General features: G+C 50.8%; 1 protein-coding gene across 2 annotated transcripts in view; it reads right to left on the bottom strand.

Moving 5' to 3' along the window:
* PBX1 (PBX homeobox 1) overlaps positions 1-27109 on the bottom strand; it is a 134541-nt gene that overhangs the window by 25687 nt on the left and 81745 nt on the right. For both annotated transcript variants that reach the window (XM_082484550.1, XM_082484551.1), the window contains exon 3: positions 2594-2838. In XM_082484550.1, the coding sequence (XP_082340676.1) occupies positions 2594-2838 (245 nt within the window). The remainder of the gene's footprint in view (positions 1-2593; positions 2839-27109) is intronic.

The raw sequence follows: 27109 nt of genomic DNA, 5'->3' as shown, positions 1-27109 counted from the left end.
TAAAGCATGAAGAAGTCCTAGCCACTGTTTTTCTGGATGGGACTGGAGGAGCTATAGATATATCTGTGGAGGACCATGAACCTTTTGACCTGCTGTCCCTCCTCCCACTGCCCCAGCTGGACTCAAGCACCATGTGTCCTGCAGAGCCCCTTGGGCTTCACAGGAGCAGCTCCCAGAGAGACACGGCCCTGCTCTGCACTCTTAGCACATCAGAGAAGAAGTAAATAACAATAATAATTAAAGCCTGAGTAAGGCAGGAGCCCTGACAAGTAAGGGCAAGCAGGTAATAATCTCAATTAGTTTGCTGCTGGCACAGCACTGTCTGGCTGCTACTGCTGTCCCCATGCTGTGCTGTGAGGACAGGGCAGCAAGAGGAGTTGGGGGGACAAGGGAGGGATTTTGAGGACAAATACAGTCCATTTCATTGCCTTCCCCTCCATCCGCATGAGCCCCTCGCAGACTTGACAGGATCCTCCGATTCTGAGAATCAAGCCCCGAAAACCAGGTTGAGAGCAGCAGTCAGACACTGACGGCTTGAGAAGCCTTTGGTGCTCCTGGGACACAGGCAGCTGCTCTAGGGACAGTGTCCCCAGTTCCCACCCCATGATGGGGAAAAAGGGGCTAGCAGGGGAAAGAAACACTGATTATGTGGACTAGTGACGTGAGCTTGACTTGCTATATCCTACCCCACCCTTCCAAGCTGAATCGCCACCCACAGCTCAGACTTAACAAGGAGACCAGCAGAGCCCCTCCAATTGCCCAGCACCAGCTTCAGCTGACAGCTCCCATCTCCCGGGGTGAGCACTGGCTAGAAGAGCTCTCAGCCGGGTGCCTCTTTGCTCCCAGACGCCCAAGCAATTTCAGCTTGTCTCCTCTTGGTGTGAAATAAAGAGCATTAAAGGCAAAATTGCCAGTGAGCACCGTGCTGTCACAGCAGCAGCTAGACACCTTGAGAAGCCAGGTGCTGAGCTCCCCCAGCCACCAAAAATGGCACTGGAGAGAGGGAGATGGAGATTGAGAAAGCCTGAACCCTGGTTTTGCAGGACTGCGGGTGATGATATCGGAGATGTGGTCTGGCACAGCCATTTGCAAAGCAACTTGGAGGCAAAACCAACCCTGTCAGTGAGGTAAAGGCTTTTCTGACCCGGCTGTCCCTTTGGGGAGCAAAAATGATGCAGAAGCAAAATCAGAAAAGCAAACAAACAAAAATACCACCCAAGGAGAGGAAGGAGCAGAAGGTATTTCCCTGAAGCCTGCCCCTGGCTGTGCCAATGGACTCTCCTTGGGCTTGGGTGGAAGAGGACATGAGGTCTTCTCTCCCCCTTTTCAGCCTGAGGGCTGAAAGATGAGCCCTGACGTGCTCTCCACTCCTACCCACGTGAGATGGCTGAGGCTCCTTCATGCCGCACCACCTGGTCTCTGTGCCTGGAGGGAGTGACAGCAAGGGCTGAGGACAACCACCAAAGGTCATCCTTCCAACCTGCCCCCTGCCTGCTCCCTGGGCCCTGCCACCTCCTCCTCCTCTAATGCTCTCCCAAAATGCCTTTCATGGCATGACCATGCTTGGCTTCTGCAACACCTGAGCCCTGCCTGGCCACCCTGATTCCAGCGCCAACCCAGGAGCACTCATCTAAGGTAGCTCCACACCACCCCTGGGTGTAGGTCTGAAGATGCCGACCAGCAGCCTCAGCTTGGTGCATGTGGCACCTGAAGGGGTGAGAAATCCCCCAGCCTCACCTCACAACCAGTTAGCCAGATAAAACGGGGGCCAGGCTGACTTGACCGTGCAGACCCCTGCACTGGCGGCCGCTCACAGCCCCGTTGCGTCAGCAGAGACAGCGTTAAACCAGAGACCTGAAACCCCGCCTGGCCCTGGCCATGGGGGATGCTTTCTTGCTCGCACTCCATAAACCACAATCTCGGGGTAGAAACCACATTCATCACAAGGGCAAGCCGCGCGGTGGCAAAAAGAGGTCTGCAAAACATCTGGAAGTGTTTGAAAGAAACCGGTTTTGAGCATTGGCCTGCAAAGCTTTTCATGCAATTGTCAGTGTTACCAATAGCTGCATTCATGACCCAAATAGTTTTCCTTTTTCTTTTTTATTTTAAGAATTATTTTCCTCAAGAATTTTTTTTTTTTTCTGGAAAAAAGAACTTTTCAAGCATTAGAAATATTCAAGATAGATTCTGATGCAAGCCTTGCTTGGAAAACTGCCTGCACCGAGGCCAGCACCTCAAAGAGGACTCCACTGTCATAAGGCCAATTTTTGGCAAGACATTAGGAAGTGAAAAGCAAAAATCAAAGGGGCAACCCATGCTGAGCCTATTGTCACACCACATCCCAGCACAAAACCCCAATCCTCCCAATCCTAAAAAAGCACGTTTTTCACTCCAGTTGTCAGCAACAGTTTTCATTTCCCTGTACACTCCTAACAATAGATGTCAGTAGCGATCCAGGCTGTGCATATCCACACTGTGGTGCCGGCACCGGACGGTGGCTCTCCCGGCTGCTCCGGCTCCCGCTCCCACTCCCACCATCCCATGACCACCACCCCTGGGCAGCCCTGCCCGCCACCACGAAGGAGCCTGTTACCTGCTCATACTTCTCCAGCTCCGTGTGATAGATCTGCCGGATCTGGGAGAGTTTGGCTCTGTAGTCGGAGTGCTCCACTGAGTTGTCAGAGCCGGCTCCTCCCGATGCGGCAGCGGCAGCAGCAGCAGCAGCTGAGCCACCTCCTTTTTCGGGTCCTGCTACCCCCTCAGCCAGGAGCATGTTGTCTAACCGCATCAGCTGGGGGTCCGTGGGCTCCTCTTCCTGCGCTCCCCGGATGCTCAGCACTGCAGGAGACACAAAAGGGAGAGGAAAGCCTTAGTTGTGCCTGGAGCTTAAATCAGGGAAGGGGATGCTCATCCATAAGGGGATGGTCATCCCAGGTTGGACTGTTGGGACTTAGTTCCCTCAACGGGGCTTTTCTTCCTTTCCCAAGGGTACCCCAGCAGGCAGTCTGCATCCTGGTGCTCCAAGCGCTCGTCTCCAAACACAGCTCCTCAGCTCTCCAGCCCAGCAGCAGCAACGGGGGCACTCCAGCTCCTCGCTCCCCTCCCTGCCTCTTCCCCTCCTTCCCGCAGGGAAGAAGTAGGGCAGAACTGGCAGAGAGCTCACCACAGAGGTAATCCAGAAAACCAAACTTTGCGTTCAAATACACAGTAAAACTGCTCGCAACACCAATCAAAAAACCCAAATAAATTCACCCATTCTTGCTGCCAGAAGTGAGAGGAACCATATCCCGAATGAAGCACGGAATGGGAAGTCGGACTTCTCTAGCCCAGGTATCCTCCCACGTCACCTAACATACCGTTTATGGCCTGATCCTGCACCGTTTGCATCGCCATCAATACCAGATGGCAGAAGAAGAAGTACAGAGCCCAGGGCTGGCTGTGCCTCAGTTTCCCAAGCTTTAAATACAGACGCAGAGGGCTTCCAAGGCCGTGTTTTTAGCCACCCAGTGGAAAAACAAGCAAAAAATGTATGAAATGCATTTTATTCTTTGGAAAATGCCGGGGGTTTTAAGAATCCAGTCATTCCAGTGAAGTCTAAGCCATGCTAAAAGGGGTGACAATAAATCAATCCTCCCGGAGTGACTTGCCAAGGAGAGAATTTTCCTCCCCTCTTTGTACTCCCTGCCTCAATTATTGCTTCAAGTAAAAGTCCTTCTCCTGCAACGGTTTTCCTGGAAAAAACACATGGGAGCTTCCCAACTGCTCTGGGCCATATTGGCAAAGGGGCACATCCCAGGTCTGAAGGATGGGGTTGCCCTACGTGCTCCCCCGTAGTCTGTGTTTGAACACAGAAGAGTAACCTGAGCTTTCCCCATGCACACAGACAGGTGTGTGGCAGCTGCAAAAAACCCAAAATAAATAACATAAATCCTTGATGAATGAACAAAAAAAGGCATTTCCTAAGAGAAATGAATTATAAAGCCGTGCCTCCTTACACCCAAGATGAATTTGACCCCCTGAATCTGCAGCGCAAACAAGAGCAAGTGATTTTCCCCATCATTAAAAAAAAAAAAAATTAAAATTACTTGGCAGTAAGAAGTAAAACCAGAGCAGCTAAAAAACCACTATGTTCCTCCTCACTCTGAAATAAGGTAGAGAAGGATACAGCTATTATCAGTACAAAACTGAAATAAAAACCTGTTGAGAGGTTTGGCTAACCCTAAAAAGAGCTTTTTTTAAGCCTCAAACTCTACTGAAATCATTATTTTCAGGACTCTAACATTTATTGCCATTTTTGTGATTAAAACATTTGCTGTCAACAAAGGTGGGAAGGTCATGGGGACAGGAAAGAAAAAAAAAAAAAGCCTGGCAAAAGTAGATTTGCCAATAAAGTGATCTAATAATAAATAATTCCAGGCTAGGGAGGATCATTTCTATATGGAGGGATGGGGTCATACTGCCAAATTTGGAGCTAAGTGTCAGTTGCCAAGCCCCGAGGAGACAGGTCTGGCATCCCCCTCCACCGCAGGAGGCTTCCCACGGCACCACCAGCACCCAGCCACGCGCTTCGATGACGAATAAATCTGAGGGGAGAGGTCAGACTTCATCAAGAAAATGGTTTGGGGTCTGTGGTCCATAAACTGAAACAAGAGGTAAATGGATCCTTAAAAAAAGAAGAGGGAAGCGAGGAGGTGACAAGCTACGGGCGAGAGACAAACTTGCTATGAGAAAAAAAAAAAAGAATAAATTCCTGTTCTTCCAGGAATAAATAAATCACTAAATTAAAGCACATCAAAATGGAAATGGAAAGCAACACAAGTTAAAAAAAATAATTAACCCCCCCAAATACACAAATCAAAAGCAGAGTTGCCAAAACAGGTGCATCTGGATTTCAAAAGGGAAATATTTTTAGATTAAAAATCTCAGGAATCATTGACCTGACAGGTAGGCACGAGTGATTAATTAGTTGATGTTTAGAAAGCTGCTTCCCGATGAAAAGCGCTGTATAACCCCTGAGCTTTATTACCATGCAACACGCACGGACCAGCGCCCACTGGGTGTGTGCATCCCAAGCATCCTACGGATGGACAGGCGTCCCCGCAGCAGAGACCTGAACCCAGCCGGAGACCGCACGGAGACAGCCTGGGTTTGGCTGCCCGCTTGGAATACGGCTAGGGAGTAAATAAATGGAAAGGCCAATGTGTCTAAGCAGAACTGATGCTGCCTATTTATCCCTGGAAGGCTGTGCTCAGCTGAGAAGATGACAAAATGATTATTTAAAAGCTCCTTTTTTATCTTCCCAGTGCTGTCCCCAGCTCCAACACACCTCCTGCCACGATGCCCGGGGTGCTGGGCTCCTTGGCAGCTTCGATCCTCCAAAATGCCCCCCATGATGGGATGCAGCCCCAGCTCTGCCGGCTGGGGGACTCAGGGAGAGCCGGTACAGGCAGCACCCGACCCACAGCGCCTGAGCAGCTGATCGAAACTGCAGGCTTTCCTAATAAATTAAAATAAAATAAATTAAACAGAACGATCCTCAGTGGTCCGGCAGCAAGTCAGAGTCAAGGGGCTGCAGCACACTCTCACCCGTGCCTGGGCATCCCCAGGACCAGCCATTTGCTGCTCCTACTTAAAGAGAGGAGAAAAAAAAAAAAAAGGGGAAGAACAAAAAGAAAGATAGCGACTGGCAGCCGGGGGGGAGGAAAATTCATGCAAGACTTTCTGTCCTTGGCCGCTTTCCTGCTGGCTCGGCAGCCCCCGGAGCCGTGGCAAATGCCGCTAGAGGGTGCTCAGCCCTCACCGAGGTCCCCTGCTGCTTCAAAATGCATTTTTATATATAAATATATATATATACACACACGCATAAATATATATATATGGATTTATTTTAAAAGCAAAGCCAAGCCACGCACCTTGTCCCTGCTGCGAAACACTCCCTGGGTGACCGTGGAGGGTAACTGAGGAGTGTGGCTGCCGAACGGCTTGCGGCCGTGGCAGGGTCACTGTCACTGATGCCAGCAGCAGGAGCAGCTGGGGACCGCCAAGCCACCAGCCTGTGGTCCCATCACAGATGCCACCAGGGTCACAGAGACCTGTTCTAGCAGCTAGGAAGTGGCTCCCACCTCACACGCTCGCTCCTTTTTCCTCCTGAGTGAGGTTATCACAGCCACAGTCTTCAGAGGACATCATGAGAGTCCTATGCTGGCTCGGTGGTGGGACTGGCCTCAGAGAATCAGGCGAAGAAACAAAGCTGAAAATAGCTCCCCAGCAACTTGCCTGCCCTGCAATTCTGGGACGCAGGACAGAAACTGTATCAAGTCTCCAAAGCTTTCAGATGGTCCAAGGTGTTTCCCACTGACATGGGCATCTCTGAGGAGCACCTGCAGAGCAGCCAGCCCCATGCTCACACGAGATGGGCAGCCAGCACCCCACTTGTGTCTGTGTCCCCACACCACAGTACCTGTGCTTGGTGTCCCCACGTGCTGGGGCAGCCATGCAGCCTGCCACATAGCCAGGCTGGGGGGCGTGGGGCAGGAGAAACAGCCCTTGCCAGACATGGTGCTGGCATGTGGCTTTGAAATGGACTGCACCCCGGGGATGGACTGAGGCTGTGAAGACACCTAAGAAATCCACAAAGGTGGGAACCAGGCTCTTCCTGGTCCTCCATGCTACCACTCCCTCCATTCTCCTGGGAGCACCTTTCCAAAGAGACCCAAGGAGCCAGTTCAGTGCAGGAGCCAAGCACACAGCCACCTCTCTCCTCCATCAAGGCCACCAGCAGGACACTGTGGCTCAGCAGTGACAGCAGAAAAGGATGCTCAAACCTCCAGGCTCTACCTGTCTTCTAGAAAGGAAAAATTATTCTACTATGGTCAGTGCCCTTAAGCTGAAGAGATGTGGGAAGCAGAAGACTATCCCAGCCAGACTCCAGCATGGGATATACCCACTCACAAGGGGACATAGGCTGCCGTGGTACAGCACTCCCCACTGTTTCTCATCCTCGTGTCTCCCCTTGGATGCTGCTGCATGTGTGTGTGCTCATCCTCAGTTAGTTGTGGCCAGGACTTCTGGGGTGAAAGCCGAAGACCAAGCAGAAGACACTGGAAGAGACTATGGCCAAGCAGAAGACACCGGAGGAAGCTAAGGCAAGGTGGAGCAGTTGGGAACAGCCTCTCTAGGGATGCAATGGGGAGATCTTGGAGGAATAAGACACAGTGAACCCAGCCAACCCAGGCTGCAATGATGAAAGAAGAGGTCTCCAGAGCTAGTGCAGCTGCTCATGAGGGCTTTGCTGCACAGGACCAGCATTCCTTGACTCTCTGCCGACTTCAGAGTCCTGCAAAAATTGCTGTGACTGACTGGTTAAGATCTCCTCCAACTGCATGAGCTGGCAGTTCCTCTACAGCTCTCTTTGCTAACACCACCAGCAGAGCTGGTCCCAGCAGCTGGACATTCAACAAACCCACCTAAAAAGAAACCTGCTGCATGGTTTTAATGAGTACGGGAGGAGCGTTGCCCTCCCGCCCAAGCTGGCCTGCTTCTGGATGGGTTTTCTCGTGGTTGTTTCTGCCCATTCCCAACTTGCTGAATTGCCTTTCCAGGGGGACATTTTAAAGGAGAAGGAGATTTCAAGTAAATTATTGCAACTTATCGAAAATAATGTGCTACTTAGCATCGGAGACAAGCATCCTGGCAGGCAGAAATGGGAAGCAGTGCCGGAGCAGATGGGAGTAATTAGGTTGTGATTTTCAGAAGGGTTTTCTTTCCTGCCTCCACTGTGCCTAAGATGTACTGGGGGGGGGGGGAACAACCCATCCAACAACAGAGTTTCAAGAGAGGCAGATGATTCCTCTGCTGGGCTGTGAGCTGGCCTTTGGTGTGACTTTCCTGGGGGAAGCCAGAGATGCCCAGAGTGGCAATGCTGCCAGTGGAGTGCTGCTGGCTGCTCTCACTGCTCTCACAGTCTCAAGCAGGGCGAAATGCCTCCTTCCCCACCAAGGCACTCATCTGCCACCGAAGCACAGACACCTCACCCGTGCATTGCGTGAGTAAGGTCTTGCCCAAACTCTGTCCTGGACTGGTGGGTGCTCCTGCGCTGTGGTACAGGCAATGAAGGCACAGCAGCTCCTCCCTGGGAACCCCCAGACTCCTGCACAGACCCACGCAGCGCACAGCCAGGCTTTGAAACACACATCGAACATCAGCCCTCTTCCTACCTTCTGCAACTTAATCACCATCTGCAATATTTGCTTGGGCTCGTAGAGACTGAGCTTCAGGAGTCACACGAGCTCACTGGTTTTCTTTAAACATATGTTTTTACACCTCCAGGTCTAAAAAAAGAGCCAGCAAACAGAGGGACAGACGCGATGCCAGCAAATGCCCCTGCTAACAAAACCGGTAACTAATCACGTTATTTTAAGCCAATCTCAATATTCCCCGGAGCCTGAGTCTACATTTGTGAACGCTGAAGATCAACAGCACTGACCTGGTACAAAAATATTCCCATCTGCCTCATATTTGAGGACAGTTACGCATTAAGTGGCTTGCGGCTGGCTGTCTGCATCCTCCTCGTACTCATACGTGTAGTCACAACCAACTCAGGAGAGTTGGGGTTTGCTCCCTCAGCTGATCCATGATGTCATAGGCTTCAGTTGCTCTTCCCAAGCTTTCTTTGTGCAGAAAAGCCCCCAGATCCCACGCACCTACCTAAACTCCTGGTTTTTTCCTATACAAGTATATTTGCAGCCTACTTTCTTCTGCAACAGCAAACCTCAGACACAAAGGAAAATCCAGTGTTTTGGATCTTCTCTTTAAACACTAAGTCACCTTCAAGACCTTATGTTCAGAAGGAACACATAAACTCTCAAGAGCTTTGTGGAGGATGCCAAAGCTCCTCTGGGTGGGTCTTCAAACCCCCATGCAAGGGTCCATGTGACAGACAGCAACGTAAGTGTCTTCTCAGCAAAGCCTATGGTGTCCACGTTAAATGGGTATCAACAATCTCGGTAACCAAGGTGGAACACTTCAATGTTAAGTAATCACAGGGAGTTTTAAACCTCTGTTGGATATATTCACCATGTTTACATAAATTCACTAAGAAAATCAGTATCAAAACACAAATACCTATTTCCAAGATAAACAGAAGCTGGAATTTCCAAATACACCAACACACACCCTTCCAGGAAGCGGGAATTAAGAGAAGTTGGGTTTTTTTTCCTCTTGCAATTGACATCAAAGTTCCCCTCCTCACTCCAACCTTTCCAAAACTTAAAACTGGATGAACAGATTTTGCTCAGATTTTCCAAAACAGGCTGCTGTGAGATGAGGCATGGAAAATTTCAGCTGGCAAAATGGCTTTTTGTGCATCTACTTATTTATTTATTTTCCAGGAAAAGGAGGAACACTGTGAAACCGATGGATCGTTTCTGTCAGAAATTTTCACAGTCTAAAGCCATAAAACAAACCCCAAATCACAGCAACAAATAAAGAAAGAAGCTTTACCCATAAGCAACTGCAAAGCCACCCTGGACTGTCTCAAACACACCTCCTCTCCCAACACAGGAGCGTCCATCAGGGCTGTTTGGAAACAAAGCACTTAAACAATTTTCTGAGAGATGCTTTGAAAGGTGGGGAAGCGTTCCTTCAGCCCATAAAGCACACAGAATTGCAGTAAGATACATACTCCCACAGAGATGGGAGCAAGTCACATCAGTTCAGAGTAATGGTCCATCTAGCCCCAGGGGCCAACTCCAGCCATGGCCAACAAGTCCTACTGGAGACCCAACCAAGGCCATGACCAGCAGCAGAAGCATCAGATGCTCAGGGCAGTGGCAGCTCCCCCAGCACCTTCCTACCCACTACCAGTTTTGGGAACTTGCATTGCAACCCAAATTCAGACCAATCAAAAATGTTTCCTGAAGCAAAACTGAAATCTTCTCCTCCCTTATCATTCTCCCCCCCCCTTTTTAAATAAAAATTTGGGTCAATTTAAAAACAACCAAACTGCTTTAAAAAACACCGTTTTCCCATCTTTCTGGGACAGAAGAGTCTAAAATATTTGCTGAATCCAACCCAAATTAAAAAAAAAAAAAGTCTGAATTACCCTCAAACCGTAATTTCGGGGGGCGGGGAACGGAAGAGGGGAATTTATCACATGCCAAGAAGTTTCTCAGCTCCCAGCAACAGCTCTCCATCACTTCAGGAGATGCAGCTTGCATGTGCCATGGAAGCTGCAGAAAAGAGACACGTATTTCATAGTACTGGCAAAGAGTCTGTACCAGTTTTCTCCTAACCCCATCCCAAATGCCAAATAGGTTGCCATAGCGAGCGAGGATCTGGCAACAAAATGCTCAAAAGGTCTGGAAAATTACCACTAATGCACTGGGGGGAAAAAAATCTCCCCCAAACTGGAAAATGATCTAAAATAGTCCTTTCCACAAAAATATGGCACAATGTTGCGGTGATTACTGAAAACCAGATTCCCCAAGAAATGTGACTCCCTGGGAAGCTGAATGAACACAGATGAACTCATCTTTCCAGTCTTTCCCCACGTCTTGCTCCTGCCAACCAGTTTAGCTCATGGCTAGTAACCAAGCCGGGTATGGAAACTTCTGACCCCATCCCTGTGTGTCCGGTTATTGCTACGTTCTGGTTGAACGAAGCATTGTGGATCAAATTTAAATCTTTTCTATTTTTCTCTTTACAGTCCTGACGCCACAAGCCGTGTCTGCTCATGGATGCTTCCCTGCAGGTTGGTAGTCAACTCCCATTGGCTTCAGCAGCATAACTCCCAGCTCTAGTTTTCACATCTGAAATTTGGGAACAGGTAGCACTCAGAAGCCAGAGTTGATTGGGCCTCTTGCATCACGAGCAAATCGCTGAAGAGAGGTGGGTGGGTTAGCAGCAGAAAGCTGGAAGTGCTTGAAAACATTAAAAACAAACCAACCAAAGCCAACTGCCCCACCAGTGGATAAACCACCTCTTCCCCTCACAGTTACAGCAGCTTCAAGCCCACCCTTGCCCCGTCACATGGAGCAGCAAACCTTCACAATTCCACCTAATTAAGCAAATCCACTTCCCCCAATAACACTCTGCAAACAACCAGTCACCACAGAGCCAAAGTGGGCATGGAGGGGTCAACCCTGTCTTATTGGCACTCTTCCCTTGGAATAAGACGAATAAATTTTGGCCACACAGGTCCATTCCCTGTCCTGCTGAGCACCCCCCTCATTCCCAGGCCAGGCTCATGGTCTGGCCACGAAGCAGGCTGACGTTGGCGAGTGATGCCGAAGCGGGCTGGAGCAATCTCATGCTCGGTTTATCTCACAAAGCAGTTTTCCCCTTCCTAAGCAGGGCAGGATTAGCAGGCTCCAGTTACAGCTGTGAAGCGTAATCAATCCCTTATCTGCACAGGCAAACCCAGAACGTCTCAAATTCTCCTGCCACACTGACTGCGCGGTAAGGGAGAGAGATTGTTCGCGGCCACCCAGCCTCCTTCATCCCACCCTCCTCCATCCCACCCTCCTCCATCGTCTCACCCCAGCCCCTGCCGTGGGCAGGGGGACTGGAACCTGGACGGACCTCCAGCTGCTCGGAGCAGCAGCCGCAGGAGATAAAGGACAGCAGGGCGAGATTCAGTGCTGCTCTGCTGCTGGGCCAGATTTGAGCACAAGAGGTAAGCCAGCTAATTGACCACAGGCTGGCCTGGCTCAGGGGAGCAGCATCTGCCACAGAGAAAAGCCGGTGGCTGGGATGTTAAATTGGCATTACAGGCAGAGGAGAGAGAGGAGGATAACACAAACCTGCACATGCGCCCCCTTTCCCACACCTCTTGGTGTCTCAATTTTTTTCCAACCCTAGATTGCAATATGGGGCAAAAGAATCAGATTTTGCTATTGCGATGAGAATAATAGGTGGTTAAACAGAAGGCTTTGCCTTGGTCCCTCCAACGGCAGTGCCTGCTGTACTGGGACCTCACCTTCTCCTGCAGGAGTATGGATGATGGACCAGCATCCTCTCCAAAGCTCCAAGAGAGTAAATTGACGCTGAGGGACAAAGCAAGCCATTGTCCCCACTGCAGGAGATAACTTGGACCTGGCCAACATCTCACCTGGAGACACTGGAGTGGACGCGAGGCTCCCTAAGCCCTGCAGGAACAAATCGGCAAACAAAAGACGGGATTGCTCCCGGAACAGGTCCAGCCATAAACCCCCTCCCTCTGAACGCCAGTTGGGCTGGGATCTGCCTCCTGCTCTGGCGAGGTGCTTTGCATATGAATTCTCCTTGCTGAAAAGAAATGGGTCCTTTGAATGAGCTGAATCTGCTAATGAGAAGCCGGGGCCTCCAGAGCCCCTCTGAGGACAAGGGTCCCATTTCGACCGCCCCAGGCCAAGCCCTGAAACTCAGAAAAAACAAAGAGAGGTTTTCCCCCAGAAGGAAGCTGCCTTTCCAGCCTGCTCCTCTCTCTTGGAAAGGTCATCTCCCCTGGACACGCAGTGCCTGCAAACGGCTGCTCGATGCACAAACCAACCAGGGCAAGAAAGTCATAGGTGAAAAGACTGGTGAAAGCCCAAGCTGAAAAGCTGCGTTTCAGATTCCCTTCTCCTACCATCCTTCAAAAAAGATGAGCTATGAGACACCATCCAAGGAAAGCTGGCTTGGGGCTCCTTAGATGGCAATGTCCCACTCAAGGGACATTTTTGCTACGTAATTTGCTACATAATTTGAAGGTGCCCACTGTCCATCACATAGCTGAGAGCACTGCTGCTCTGTTGCCAAGTTGACGGCATTGCCATGGGTTAAATTCAGGATTTTGTGCAATACAGGAGAGATTTTCCAGGTCTCAGAGCCAAGCCATCACAGGAAACACACTGTTTTTTCCCTCCCTTTCTCTCTCATGAACCAGGCTGTGCAGAACCACAACAGACATCTTAACAAAAGCTGGGGACAGACATGGAACAGCCTCCCACTGCAGAGCGCCCCAGGGCCGCGTCCTCTCTCTCCACTGCCAAGGCACCTTCCCACCTCCTGCTTACTGGCACGCTCTCTGCCCAGAACCAAGTTCCCATTTCCACCAGTGACCTTCAGACACAACCCAAGAGCCGAGCATGGCCCTTGTCACTCCTCCTGCTTACTTGAAAGGCAGCCTCATCCCTTGGCGCTTGGAGAAGGCAGCTGCAGGAGCAGTACATCCTTTTTTTAGTGCATGCAGACAAGAGGGAAGGAAAGGAGAAGCAAGAAGCAACTATTAAGCAAGGACTCTCCATTCAGGGTGAACCCCCAGGGATGGGTTTTGCAGTAGGAAACATACTGCCCTGGCAAAGGGGAGATGGCAGCCACTACCAAGTACTAGCGGATCAGAAATGCCTACCATTGGTGACTGTCTTCTCTGAGGGTCAGTCATGGCTTAGGGTCTCTGCCTCACGAAGGATGGACACTGCTTTTCCCTGAGAGACAGGGGTCTTTCATTCCAGATGCATTAGAAACCATCCCTCCCCACATCTACCTCTCCCCAAGCCATGGCACCAGGTGATTCAAAGCCTCCTCCATTAAAAATCTGAACTGAAAGTAAGTTAGATGCACACGAGGATAGGTCAAATCCAAAGCACAAGAAGCAACCATAACCAAAGGTATCAGAAATCCCACCCCAACTCCTGTACTGTAGCCACCATTTCGATGCAACACATCAGCCACTGGACAACTTCAGGCACCTAGTTTTGGTGGTGGCTTGTACTGGGACAATATCAGGCCACTTCACAGTGTTATAGATGTCACCTAGATGACAGGACCAGAGTCAGCCTCCCTTGAACCAATATGGACATGGAGCCCCGTGTGTTTTTGAAGTACCACAGCTCTGTAGTACTAAATGTTCCTCTAACTCCTTGCAGACTTCCCTTACACACATGTACAAGGTCTTTCTCTCTATGCTACACATAGATCACACGAAAGTCTGACCATTCCTCTTCCATTTGTTTGGTTTCCAAGCTTGTCCCACCCACAGCACCACAGAGAAGTCAAGTTTGCCCAAGCCTAGAGGATCCATCAGGCTCCCATGGCTAAGACATGCTATCTTGAAACCAGCTTTGCTGGGATTCAATGATCTCAGACAAATAAACGAGCACATTTTTTGCACGATGCTCAGGCCCTCGTGTCACCGTGCCGACCTGCTGAGCCCGGCATCAAACCCCGTCCTCAAGCGCACCAGACAAAGCCCGACTCTTTGAAAGGCAACAGCCGGTCGGCAGCGTTTTAAGGCCAGAAAACAGCTCTGAACGTTCAGTTCCTTCTTTAAATAGAGGCCCCTTCTGTAAACGATCTGTTTGGACAGGAGGGAGAGTGCTGCAAGAGTCCAAGCGCTTGTGAAATAGGATCAGCTGCCTTTGCTCCTGCTCCATTCAAAACATGTGGGGGGAAGAAAGAAACCCAAAACTGGCAAAGGAAGAGGGGAGGAGAGAGCCCCTACACTTCCACACTGCTGAAAGGGTGCGAGACACCAGAGAAAATGGGGAAAAATAATTAAAGAGGATCAATTAGTGGCATTTGTGTTTTGAGGCGCCTGCATGTGTTTAATTATACTCCATGCAAGAGATTGTTGACACAGATTTCCGTGCTGCGGGGCGGTGGTGTAACGGGATCCGGCTCTGCCTTCTACCCTGGACAACCCCACTCAGGGCTTTACCACCAGGCCCCCCCACCCTAATGGTTTGGCAGTGCCGCCAGGCAGAGGTGAGCTGACACCCAGCCCTACGGCACGCTGGCCAGACAGATGGACAAATAGCTCCCCCCTGCTCCTGCGAGAGAGGCCCCTGCCATAAACAGAGAAGAGATTAAAAGGGGAGCAAAAAAAAAGTAAAAATCTTTGCCCGACTCCGGCTGCGTCCCAGATCAAAGATCATCTCCATTGAGGCCATCTGGTCCTTGTAAATGTAAAACCAAATTGAAAGCCCTGCCCTCACCTCCTCCGACTCCCTCAGCAATATTGCTTTTACCGGCCGGGGACGGGGAAGGAGCTCACAAAAGGCATCTGTATGTAATATAGAGCCCCCGTGCAGCTGGGCTATAGGTTTGTGACTCCCCCTTTTTGTTAATCACGAAGCAGAGGTGAATGTTTTCTTTGGATGCCCAGGGGCCCTGGTATTCTCAGTGGCTTTGGGAAGAGCCCACGGCAGCAACCCTGGGATGGAGGAGGGCTGCTCTGCATCCCCATCGCTTCTTTCCATTTGAGAACCTGGTTGTTGTCCCCATCCTGGTTTAGAAAGGGACACACCATGAGGGAAAGATGTCCCTACCATGCTAGCAGTGTCCCCACCATCACAAAAGTCACGCAGCAACCTTCTCCAGCCCAAGCAAGTTTCTCCTACCAACACTCCCTGTCTGGGATGGGATGCAAAAGGGAATGCAGGGACCGGCAAGTAAACAGAGAGAAAGATGAGGACTGAACTGAGTGCTTCCAAAAAGGGGATACAACGCCTCTGAGCCAAAAACAACTTGTGAAAACCCCCGCCATTGCCAACCCAAATACTCCAGGCTCAACTTGAAAGGCAAGCGGGATCCACTATCAAGAGGAGAAAGCTACATGGGAGATGTCGCAGGCAAAGAGGAGGCAGCTTGAGGAATTCCTACCTATCAAGCTTTATTGTGTTATTCCAACTAAGCAGAGACAAAAAGACAAATCTCAGCTCCCTACTTTCATTTATAATTGAACCCAGTCCAGAAGGATGGAGCAAGTACCATCTGTAATGCAGAGTGCATTAGCAGCCGGCAGAATGAAATATTCAAATTACTGTAGGCTACCTCGCATTTTAATGACAGGGTTACAAAAACCTGACTTGTAAGTGGAGATTGGACTGGAAGAACAGAAAGTTTGTTTTTCCAGTGCATGAATTAACCTAACAAAATGTTACTTTCAGAAAAAAAAGCATTTGCATGGGTAATTCTGCAACATATCCCAACAGGCTCACGAGAAAAAAAATATTATTCCATTTAGCTATCCTAATTGATATATTGTCCGGGGAGATGAAAAAACTCTCAGAAAAATCGGCAAAGCTTTTTTCTTTTGGCTGAAGATCCTACATAAATAGATGTAGGCATGCACAAATATTCCCGACACATACAGGTCTCGTACACAGGGATGCACGGCAGCACATATGTGCATCCATGGGGTGTGTCAGTGCAATACTTGCACAAGCCATAGCCTTTTGATGCTGTGCACAATTTGAATATGTAAATCACCCCTTGATTTTCGTGCTTGTGCCTGTGCTGGGATCCATTCGTTTTGATATCGTTAATCAGGGCTGCCGAAAAGCCTGACATAGTAAGTGGCTGTAGCCCCTAGCAGTAGTCAAGATGGAGTGACAGGCTCCATTTAAGATGTCACAGCATATAATAAAGTGTAAAACTATACTTAAAATAAACGAGATAGAAACAATAAACTTGACTCCGGTTTTGAACTTTCTGGGAGAGTGGCAGAGAGATGTGAGCATGCATGTGTGCAAGTGGGCACTGGGCTGGGGTGGCTGGAGAGGACAGTCCCCCCACCGCCCTGCCATGCAGGTGTGAGCAAGGAGAGCTGACCTCCCACATCCTCAAAGCCAAGCTTCTCAGCAACCAATAACCAGTCTGCATGCGGGACATCTCTGGAGGTGACATGGAGGAGGAGGAGGAAGACAAGGAGCCATAACTGGGATCTGCCGGGGACCGAGGGGATGGCCAGGCCACAACGGGCATTACGATTCAGGTGAGGAGCTCACCGAAGGGGCTGACCTTTGCTTCCAGCAGCTCAGCAAAGAAGGAGGGATTTACCCACTGCAGGTATCACCTCCAGGCACCTAGATGGAGGTGGTGACAGCCTGGTCCAAACCACTCTTCCCCCCCAGGTACTAAGGGAGTACCTTCCTCTCCAGCCCCAGGCAGTAGCACTGGGGTGGGAGTGAAGAGGCACTGATGTCCTCAGCATCTCCAGCCTGGGCTCAGCCACACACCCTGGGACCAGGAGCCACGGCAGACACTGCAGCCCTTCCCTGGCAGGACCAGGGACATGCGCTAGGGGATGGGTGGTGGGGATGTGTGGGGCATAGTAATAGGTCCAAAAGCCCCATTTTGCTCCCCAAACCACCCTTCTGCAACCCAAAACCTCCTGCGTGCACAACAGCTCTCTGCGATGAGACAAACCAGTCGCTCTCCCTCCTGCTAAGCAGTTAAATTAGAGAGTATTCAATTAATAACAGCTGAATATTCTGTCACATTTAGGAAGATGTATGGTAAGACAAGCGAGTTGTGATGTCTGTGACAGAAATGATAAAAGTTCTCCCGACACAGCCTGGCAGATACTTGGCTGGAGGAACTGCTTGCTCTCATGGACTCCAACGTCAGCGCAGACACCAGGCCCAGTGCCGCCTTGAAAGAAGAGACGCTCCAAATTGCACAGGAAAACCTTTGCCAAAATCATTTGCAGGCAGCTCCCTCCCGCCCTCCTTCTGGGATCCATCTGAGACACAGGGATGAGACCCTAGAGAAGACCCTGGCCAAGAGAGGTCTGAGACAGCACCTGCCAGCCACCACGTGGCAAGCATCACCCAGCAGAAGCTCAAACCCTCCCATGTCACTGAAAGGTCATTCCATGACACTTCCCACCCCCAGGCTGCCTCAGTTTACACATCTGCAAAAAGGACAGTGATCACATCCCAAGAAACCCACCCCAGGGAGGACCGGGACAGCACTGTCATGGCACCACGACCGCAGGCAAGCGCCTGCCATCTGGTAAGATGTTCTCCATCTAATTTAAAGATGCGGTGTGACCAGGGGATGTGCAGAAGCAGTGCTCTGGAGGCCGCCTCCTCTTCTTCTGGGGGGTTGTTTTTCACTGGTGTTGTTTGCGAACAGAGTTTTGTTGCTAAGAAACTACCTTCATATTGCTCAGAGAGCAAAGACAAAGCAACCGTCAAAATAACACTGTATTTTGACAGTAGCCAGATCGTAACCATAAATGATCCATTTTCCCCGCTCTCCTGTATGCTCATTAATGTGGTCTAAATACCATACTCCCATACATAACCCACATCCTATATGTACACACACACGGCATGCGCAGGCACTGGGGACCCGTGCCCTGTGCACAGGGGGCTTCATCACATCCATTCATCCCCAAGCAAAAGCTGAAGGAATCAGACCTGGGAAGAGGAGGGGGCTCCCTAGAGAGGCTCCACAGCTCCCTTCCAGGCAGGAAGATGGCACAAGGTCTTTAGGCAAGAGATACATGAGAAATAACAGGGAGAAGGTAAGACCTCTGCCCATGTCCACTGCAGCTAGCTCTGCACATCAGCCCTAGTTTGGGGAGAAATGTAATTATCTGTTGGCTTAGGGTTTGTTGGGTGGGTTGGGGTTGTTTGTTGTGTTTGGTTTTTTTTTTAAATCCCAGGGAAGAAAGGGGGGGGGTGGGGTGGTGGGGATAAAAACTATTTGCTGATCAGTTTCCAAAGTGCTCTGTGCCTCTGGCTGCTTTCAGGGTGGGGAGATTCTGCTACACAGGGAAGATCAGAGCACCCCCTCACCATCATCTTGACACAGATATGTTCCCAAGCCAAGTCCCCAGGATCCTGAAAATCTGTTTGCCAACACATCCACCTCCTAGGGCAGGAGGACATCTCCACCTCTCCTGTCAGAACATCTCTGCCTCTCTTTGCTGATCCCACTGCAACTGGGAAGGCCTGGATGGGTCCCAGAAAAGATGTGAAAAGCAACACATCGGCCTCCCCAAAAAAGGCAGGAAAGGAGCAAAAGCACTTCTAGGGCAGCAGCTGCAGGAAGATGCTACTCATGCTCACGCAGGACCATCCAGGATGATGCATGAAGCTAAAAGGCTTGGTGGACGCAGTGATGCAGTGACACTGGTGGTGCCTTACTCGCACCAAAAAGCTAGAGGAAAGCAAAGGTCCTATTTGCAAACGTCCCATGTGCCCAGAGAGCAGGGTGTAAAGGAAGGGGGAGAAAAGACACCTAGGCTGTGCCCACTAACAACTGGGAATGAAAACTGCTTTGCTGGAAAGCCTCAGCACTGTGGGAAGCGCTCTGAGCAGAGACAGTGTGCTACAGTCAGATGCCAGTGAGACAAGTGGAGCAGTGGGTAACCACCATGCAGGCAAGGACACAGACCTTGGCACCTCGTACCCACCCTGATGCAAAAGCCCCCCAGGCTTGCCAACCCTGCTACTGCTGATTTACGGGCAGAGGGAAAGGCAGGTAAAAGACAGGGCTAAAACTCCAACATGTCATGCCAAGGCAACCCAAAGGCCACTGCGTTTCTGCAACCCCCCTGGTGTAAGAAAGGATACCCAGAGTCACAGCGCAACAGCGGCGGCTCTCACCACCCCAGCAGGACAGCAAACACAGACCTGTTATCCTTGACCATGACCCAGCCATGGCAATCAGTGGCTCGAGAGCTGACCGAGACCACGGACTCATCACTGGTGTGGGATTACACTGCTCTGCTTTATGCCCCTCAGTGTGCACTTGTGCAGACAGCAACACCTGCAAGCAAGGACAAACGGGTCTTGGGAAAGCAGCGCCCTGCCTTGGATGCTTTTTAGGGGGAATAAGGAAAAAAAAGAAGCTATGGGAAGCGATCCCACAGTATCTGGGTTGTTTGACTCTTCCCCTGGGGCAGCTGGAGCGTGGTCTGGCTGATCCTTTGCTCAAGAGCAAGACGTTTCTGCACGTACCCGAAACCCCAGCCCAGCACCGAACAGCCTGTCTCCCCTAGAGCAGCAGCTTGCCACGTGTGCTTTTCCTGCCAAAACCCTGAGCTGCACCCTACAGAAGGAGAAAAAGGGAAGGGGGAGAAGAGCTCTGTTGAAACCCACCAAACCCCAAACAACATTTCTCTGCAACAGAACAAAGCCCTTGGAAATCTCTTCTCCACTTGGGTCCCCCGACCCACATGAAAGCAGCATTTTTCTGGGCTAATTACGCAGGCTGCTCTGAGCCTCCTGGCAGAATACAAGCTGCAAAGGCACACATCAAAGGGCTCCCAACTTTAAAATAAATAGAGAGCAAAGACAGCACGGTCCACGGGAGACCTCTCCCCATTGCCTGTGCTGGCTGCCTGGGTTGAAGGTTGAGGGTGCCTCGGTTCATGAGACCCCTGGGCAAGGAAAGGCAGGGGAAAAGGGGGGGGGGGGGGAGGCAGCTAGAGCAATCAGCCCTCGCTCTTCACTGATGAGCACACAGAGATGCCTCCAAAACAGCAAGGCATGGCCGGAAATCTTATGGGTCTTCAGGCTCTGGTCCTTCTGTAGGCAGCAATTACCCATAAGCACTCCCACAAGGCATTTCTGCAGAGATTTGGAAAAGGACAGAGGCAAGGAAATCCACATGGGATGCTCTGGCATTCAGGAAGATACACACACACAAAACTGTCATGCGAGGGATGCCAACTGCACTCCTGTACCCAGCCTGGTCCTGCCCTTGGTCTCCCCGCTTCTCCCCCACCCTTGGATCCAGGGGCGTGGGGGCAAGGAGGAGGGCTGGACTGCGCACTGCTTCCTCACGGAGAGGAGAAGGAAGATGAAAGGAAGGATGAGGCTGGGACGGCCGAGCGTGGGATGCGAGGGGAAGGTGTCAATTAAAGCAATGAGGCCCTCCGCATCCCCGCACCTGACAGCCGGGCTGAGCGGAGCTGACAGCCGGAGTGCCGGCTGGCTTCCCTGTCTCACTCGCTGGACCGTGCTCCCCCCCACGCACCCCCAGCTCCAAACCGGCAAGGTCAGGGCATGCAGACAATGGCAGCGTCGTGGTGTCCCTTCCCCTGCCCCCAGAGATGCTCCTAATAATGGAAATTATCATGATTTGGGGCTTTGAGTAGGCCACAGGCAGCCTGGAGGCAGATGGCAGCGAAGCGGTTGGGGCTGGGTGGGATGGCAGAGAGAGGTGCCGGATTGTGCTGAAGTAACTAATGAGCACTGCAAGGTCTCAGCCCCTATGCAGGATGGCATCAGCTAGGATGCGGGGAAGGTGGCAATCCAGCAGACACTGGCTGGCAACTTGCCCCCCAAAGCCTCCCCAGACAGCCAGCCTGCATCTCTGCTCCCCCTTACCTCCCCCTGGGAATCGCATGCCGGGAGCCCCTGTTTAACCCCCTGCCTGCCCTCCCCGCAGGCTCAATCCGATTACTGCTGATACACATCTCCTCCTGGACTCCAAAACACGCTCTTCCTAGCTGAAGGATTCGTGGGGACACAGAAAACTTGTCCTGATTGCGGCGTTAATGGTCGTGTGGCCCATGTCATCGCCGAAATGGCCTTAGGGGGAGAGTTGATGGGTCTCTGAAGTCATCAGGACTACCCCACCTCATCTTGCTACCCTTATTAAAACCATTCATCCTGGGAGCTAAATGAATATGTTTCATCTTCAAATGCTGAGACACAACAGCAAGCAGGCAGAGATCTAATAGAACAATACCCATCTAATCATGCCGATTTTTCTCTCCCCATCCTGCCTTCATATTACACACACAGCCATGAAACAGAGCCGGGGCCGCAGGCAACGGGTGAGGATGGGGCACGGTACGCTCTCGGCTTTGCCGCCACCACTGCACCTCATTCTCCCCCACACCAGGGTCTTCCTCCCTCCGCTGCAGTGGAAAAAGCCCCAGGACTTTTAAAACTAATAAGCCCGATAGATACCGAGCCTAACAAGTCTAAGGGAGCCAGGGAAGCAGGGCAGGCCCTCCGCCACCGGCAGACCCCTGCTTCCCACTGGAATACTGCATGCCATACTGTCCATGAATCATTTTGGTGCTCCTTCCAACACCCACTGCAGGTTTTCCTGGCTCCCGTTCCCTTAGATACAGGGTTGATTTTTTGCCTTGTTTGCTAAAGCACCTTTTTGCACGCATGATGTCGGGGAAAGCATAACAATTTTGTGTCTCTCGCATATTAAGGGTCTCCAGAAATCTCCCTGGCTGGGGACAGGGCGATGGAGGACGTGGCGGGTGGGAGCATCGGAAAGGGCTGGGGATGGGAAAGGTGGTTAATCCGTTGCATCTTTCAAGAGCCTGCTGGAGACGCTGCTGGCCTCCCCTTCCTAACCAGGGTTTGCACAGCAAATCCCTGCTCTATCTAATTATTAACGATAATAACGGCGGCTGGCTCGCTGGATGCCATCTGGAGCCCTGCCACGCGTGCCCGCCAGCCCCGAGAGGGCAGGGAAAGGTGACCCTGCGGGGCAAGGGCCAGGACCGAGGGCCGGCCGGGCGGTGGGTACCAGCTTGGGATCGCCCCGAGGACCCAGCGGGCCCACCCAAGCTGCCGTGCTTGTGTTCGCTGCTGTGGCAGGCTTCATAAGGCTCCGCTCTTTGACTGGCGTTGAGTTTATGTGAAAGTAATTAACAGTAATTAATCCTTAATTACAGTAATTAGCCAAGTCGCAGTAAATTAAACCACATCTGGAGCAGATGAGGGCTTCTGAACGGGAGGCTAGTGCAGGCGACAATCGCAGAGATGCTGAATTCATCTGACAGCATCTGATTAAGGCTACCTGTTGCAAGCGGCTCATTTGCATTGTGTTTTTGTTTGCATTTGGCAGTAACCCTTTCAGCCGGGCTCCCACCCCTCAACTCCGCTCCCCCTGCCCTCCTCCACCTCCCCATCCGCCCCTATAGAGCTGCGTGGATCTGCAAGGAAGAGGGAGCAGCTCCAACCCAAGAGCCAAGGGTCTCCCTGCTATCCCCCCCCAACCAGCCCAGTCTACTCCAGGGCAGTGAAGATGAGCCAGCACAGGGTCATGGAGCCGCTGGGGGCCCTCGCACCCACGGGAGAGCAGAAGCTGCTCAGTGGGTGGTATATAAACCACCCAGCCCACAGGCAGGCACCAGGCAGGGGATGACCGAGCAGGATGGAGGCAGAGCAATGGAGGCAGCCAGCTTCGCTCCTCAGCTTCCCCACGTCCTGTGTTGTAACAGTTACAATAATAATAATAATAATAATAATAAAAGATCTGGACTCCAAAGGGGAGCATTAGCAAAAAAGGGCAGGTTATTATTAATACCACTCAGCATTTACCCAGTGCCGTGCAACCTCGGAGACCTTTGCTGATGTTTAGCCACACTCACAGGGAGAGGGAAATCCTTCCCTTCCCTTTCTTCCTACACTGGAGAAACCACAAGACGGAGAGGTGAAACAGGGTGCGAGAGGCTTGTCATGTTTGAACACTGAAAGAAAGAACTCAGGGAGCAAATTCCACCATCCTGACTGTTTCATGCCTTCATCCCATGCTGCCAGGATGCATGGTTGGCTCTGAACTATTAGAAAAATATTGGGGACAACTCACAAAAATATCTTACGCTCTTCTGGTCCTCAAATTGTACCACTCAACAGCACCCCAAACCCTGGGACAAGGATTTCCATCAAGGCAGGAGGATGCCAACGGGATTTCAACCATGCTGGTCCAAAAGCAATTACCTGATTTCAGTAAGTATCGCAAAAGCTTCAGGGCTTAATTGCATGCAATTAATAAGCATGAAGGTCCCGTGTACCTTGCCTTTTCATCATACAGTACACGGTGGATGGGTGGTGTACCTATGCTCCTGAAGCCTAGGCAGGGAGCATTAAAAAACCCTTTGATACTTATCGTCTCTCCTCTGAAACTAAAACTGTTTGGGACTGCCAAAGCCAACAGCTGCAACAGGCTCTGGAAACAATCAGAAGAACCTCGTTTTATGAAACACAGAAAAGAGCTACGTTTGCCCCTGATTGCAAAGTAAAAGCAACCCTTTGAATTTCCTGTGCACCCTAGAGCCTCGCAGAAAAAATGTGGTTTCCCCACCTCTGCTTTGACTCTGCATCAGGCAGTATTCCCCTGTACCACTGAAACCCAGACGAGTGCTGAAAAAGCCACCAACCATCCGATATCCAACACCCATCCAGCCTAGAATTGCACTTAGCCATCAGTGTCTTGGTTGGAGAAAAGGGAATTCACAGCTTTCCTCCCCTCCCAAGGAGAAATGTGATGTCCCTCAGTTCCCAGGGCCACCAGCCACCAAACAGAGCAGGAAAAATTAAGTAGATTGAAGTGATGCTCCACCAAATCTCACCTTCCCAAACTAGGCAGGTGTGTGAAAATGGATGCTACCTTGAGATGGCTGCGCCTGGTGCAAGAACAATGTGTGTCCATCTGGGGGGAAATGGTTTTGCAGTCAACTTAAAAGAGTGAGGAGGTTCCTGATTCACACCCCCAAAATGAACTCACGCTGTCCTTTCAGTGCAATTTTGCTTTCAATCAATAGTTTTCTAAATAGATATTCTATCAGCTTTGTACTTGAGATCCTTCACAGCTATGGCATTTATAGCAAATCACATTATCTTGCTGCAGCCAGATTTTTGGCTAAAAAAAATAATTAAATTCATATGAATAAAAGATGCCTTCACAAACCTCTTCAAGAAATACACCCCCCAAATCCACATTGCCAACATTTTGCCTTGCACAAAAATAACATAAATTGAGAAGCTGTAACCAAATAGGCAAAGCCTGCTCCAGCCAGTCAAAAAGAATGCAGGACATCGCTCTGCTACAGAAGCAGCAATGACCTCAGATGGTTTAATGGTGGAGGCAGAGAGCCTGGTTGGGCCTGCTTCTTCTCTGCAGGTACTGGCCAACAGCTACCTGTATGGACCACAGATGCTAAAGATGTTGCCTTCAAAGCTGTAGAATACTTAACATCTCAACTCAGGTGAATAACCGAGCTTTCAATACATGGGCAACTTAACATGCTTGGGAAGACAGTCATTTCAGACCCAAGCAAATGTTTTATTTCAGCTTGTGCATGTCTTTGTAACCAAATTTCCTCCAATATCACTTGGCTATGAAACTTTATCTCTGCACACACAAGGAAGCCCCTTCCCCATGCACTGAGAGGCTCAAGAGAAACAGCTCCCAAGACAACTCCCAGCTGTCCCACCCTGGATCAGGATGTGATGAGACCCCTACCCCCAGGAGACTGAACAGGTCAAGTGGTGCAACCTCCTCTGCTCACCTGCTCATTGCTCCTCTCAATGCTGGCAAAGACTTGCAGGAGTATGAGGATTGGATCAGTGCCTCCTACAAGATGGATCAGCAATGTTGCCACTGGGTCCAACCAGACCCAAAACTAAAAGCTCCCTAACCCTCTAGTGTTGCTCAGCCCAGCTGTCCTACCTGCTTGCAACTGGTACATCTCAAACTTTCTAGCCTATGTCCTTCATGGTGTCTTCGACCTGCCTAAGTAGCAACATAAGTCCCTTTGGCTTTTACTGATGTGATTGGGAACACAGGTCACTGCTCTTTGCACTACAAATTACTGGGAAACAACCAAGAGAAACATCCCTCCCATGTCAGTGGGGTGACTATTAACTCCACCACGTTGACCCTCAACTTGGTGACCCACCTTTTCAAGCCCATACACTCCTTCGGGACTTTTCACTGCAAAAGTCCTTCGAAGAGCAGCCCAGTGGTTGCTCCATTTCCAGTAGTTTCACACCAGGACAAATGAGAAAGCAAATACAACCACAGAAAAACTAATGAGGCCGTGAAGGGGGGAGGCACACATCACTTCTGCTCCCCGGGGGCAGGGAGACATGGCCATACCCAGCGACACGGCCAGGTGGGCTTCCCCAGCCATCAAATATCACAATTTTTGGACCAAATGTGAGGGTGGAAGTTTTAACCTGAAAACAGTATGTGTGCACTGGGAAATTCCCAAATAAAATCAATTAAAACTAAGCCTCTATGCCTTACAGTTGGGGAAGGCAACATGGCCCAAGGACATGGGGCTGGAGAGGCGAGAAGGCAGCAGATCTGCCCAGTCCTGCCAGGGACCGGGGGTGAATGCCCCTGTCATTGCAGACAGACACGCACACACACATTTTACGGACATGTGTATGCTCCTTTCAGGCTGAAGACTCGGGTCCCTCCTCATCTGCACAGTTCGAATTAATTATACACTTTAATTTCATGAATTATTAATTTGATTCTGACTCGGCAGCTTACGATTATCCAGCGCTACAGACTATGCAATTCCAGCTTCATTAAAACATCACCAGCTGCCTGAGAGACAGACATTAAATAGCAGAGAGTAATAATAAAATTAAGCTCCCTGCGCATAGCAACAGTCTTCCCCAGCCGCACGCGGTGAGGGCCCAACGGGTAAATAGGTTCCTTCCAGGAGCTTTATTCCCTTCCCAAGGCTGGTCCCACCCCACTCCCTTGCCGGGAGGATGCTGCTCCTGGGATGCCTGGCCGTGGAGGATCCGGGTTCTGCAAAAGCATCCCTGGGATAGGGGGCACGGCCAGGCACTGAGGGCAAGCGTCATCCCCCTCCCAACGCCTTCGTTGGCGCCCGCAGCAAGGACGGGTAAGGCTTCGGGGCTAACATCACCTCCAAATAAATAAAGCCGGAGCGCTGCCTCCCAGCGTCTCCCTGGCAAAACAATTTATAGAGGGAAAATGTCGGAATTTAGACATTCCATTTAGCTGCTTCAGAAATCTAAGGACCCCAAACCTTGTGGGATTTGAGAAATCGATGGAATTAATTAAGGGAGATGTCCAGCGGTCTCCGCTAAGTAATCAGCAGGTACAGTAGACCTGAAATTCTATAAAGAAAAATGGGAAGGGATGACATTGAAGGAGGCAGTGGGGATTAAAAAATGAGCATCCGAGTGGTAAAGGCGCACACCCATTGATCGCTGCATTACGGATTAAGGCTTCAACGAGCAGCCAGAAGATTCTGTAGCAGAAAATGGTTACAGAGGATGAGCATGAGCAGAGCGGATATATATAACCTCTGACAGCCGGGAACAACTGAGACGGGAGGACAGCTCTCCGGCGAACCCCAGAGCAAGAAAGTTTTGGGGAGGGGGAGGAAGGGGGAGAGGGGGGGAGCTTGGAGGGAGCCATTTTATGCAAGGGAGACCTGCCCAGGAGGAGGGAGCGGTGTCCCCTGCCAGCACAGGGAGGCAGGTGGAGGCGGGCACCCAGAGCCGGTATCAGATGGGGGGACTTGGGGGTGGGCAGCGAGGTGGAGAGGGGGTACTTGCATGTTGGCCTCAGAGGATGCTCCATCAGCAAACAGTTAATGCCTGGC

This window comes from Vanellus vanellus (genome assembly GCF_965231255.1).
Source record: "Vanellus vanellus genome assembly, chromosome: 5".
Taxonomy (NCBI): Eukaryota; Metazoa; Chordata; class Aves; order Charadriiformes; family Charadriidae; genus Vanellus; species Vanellus vanellus.
The sequence above is the reverse complement of the archived record's forward strand: the minus strand, read 5'-3'. Positions and strand labels throughout refer to the sequence as shown.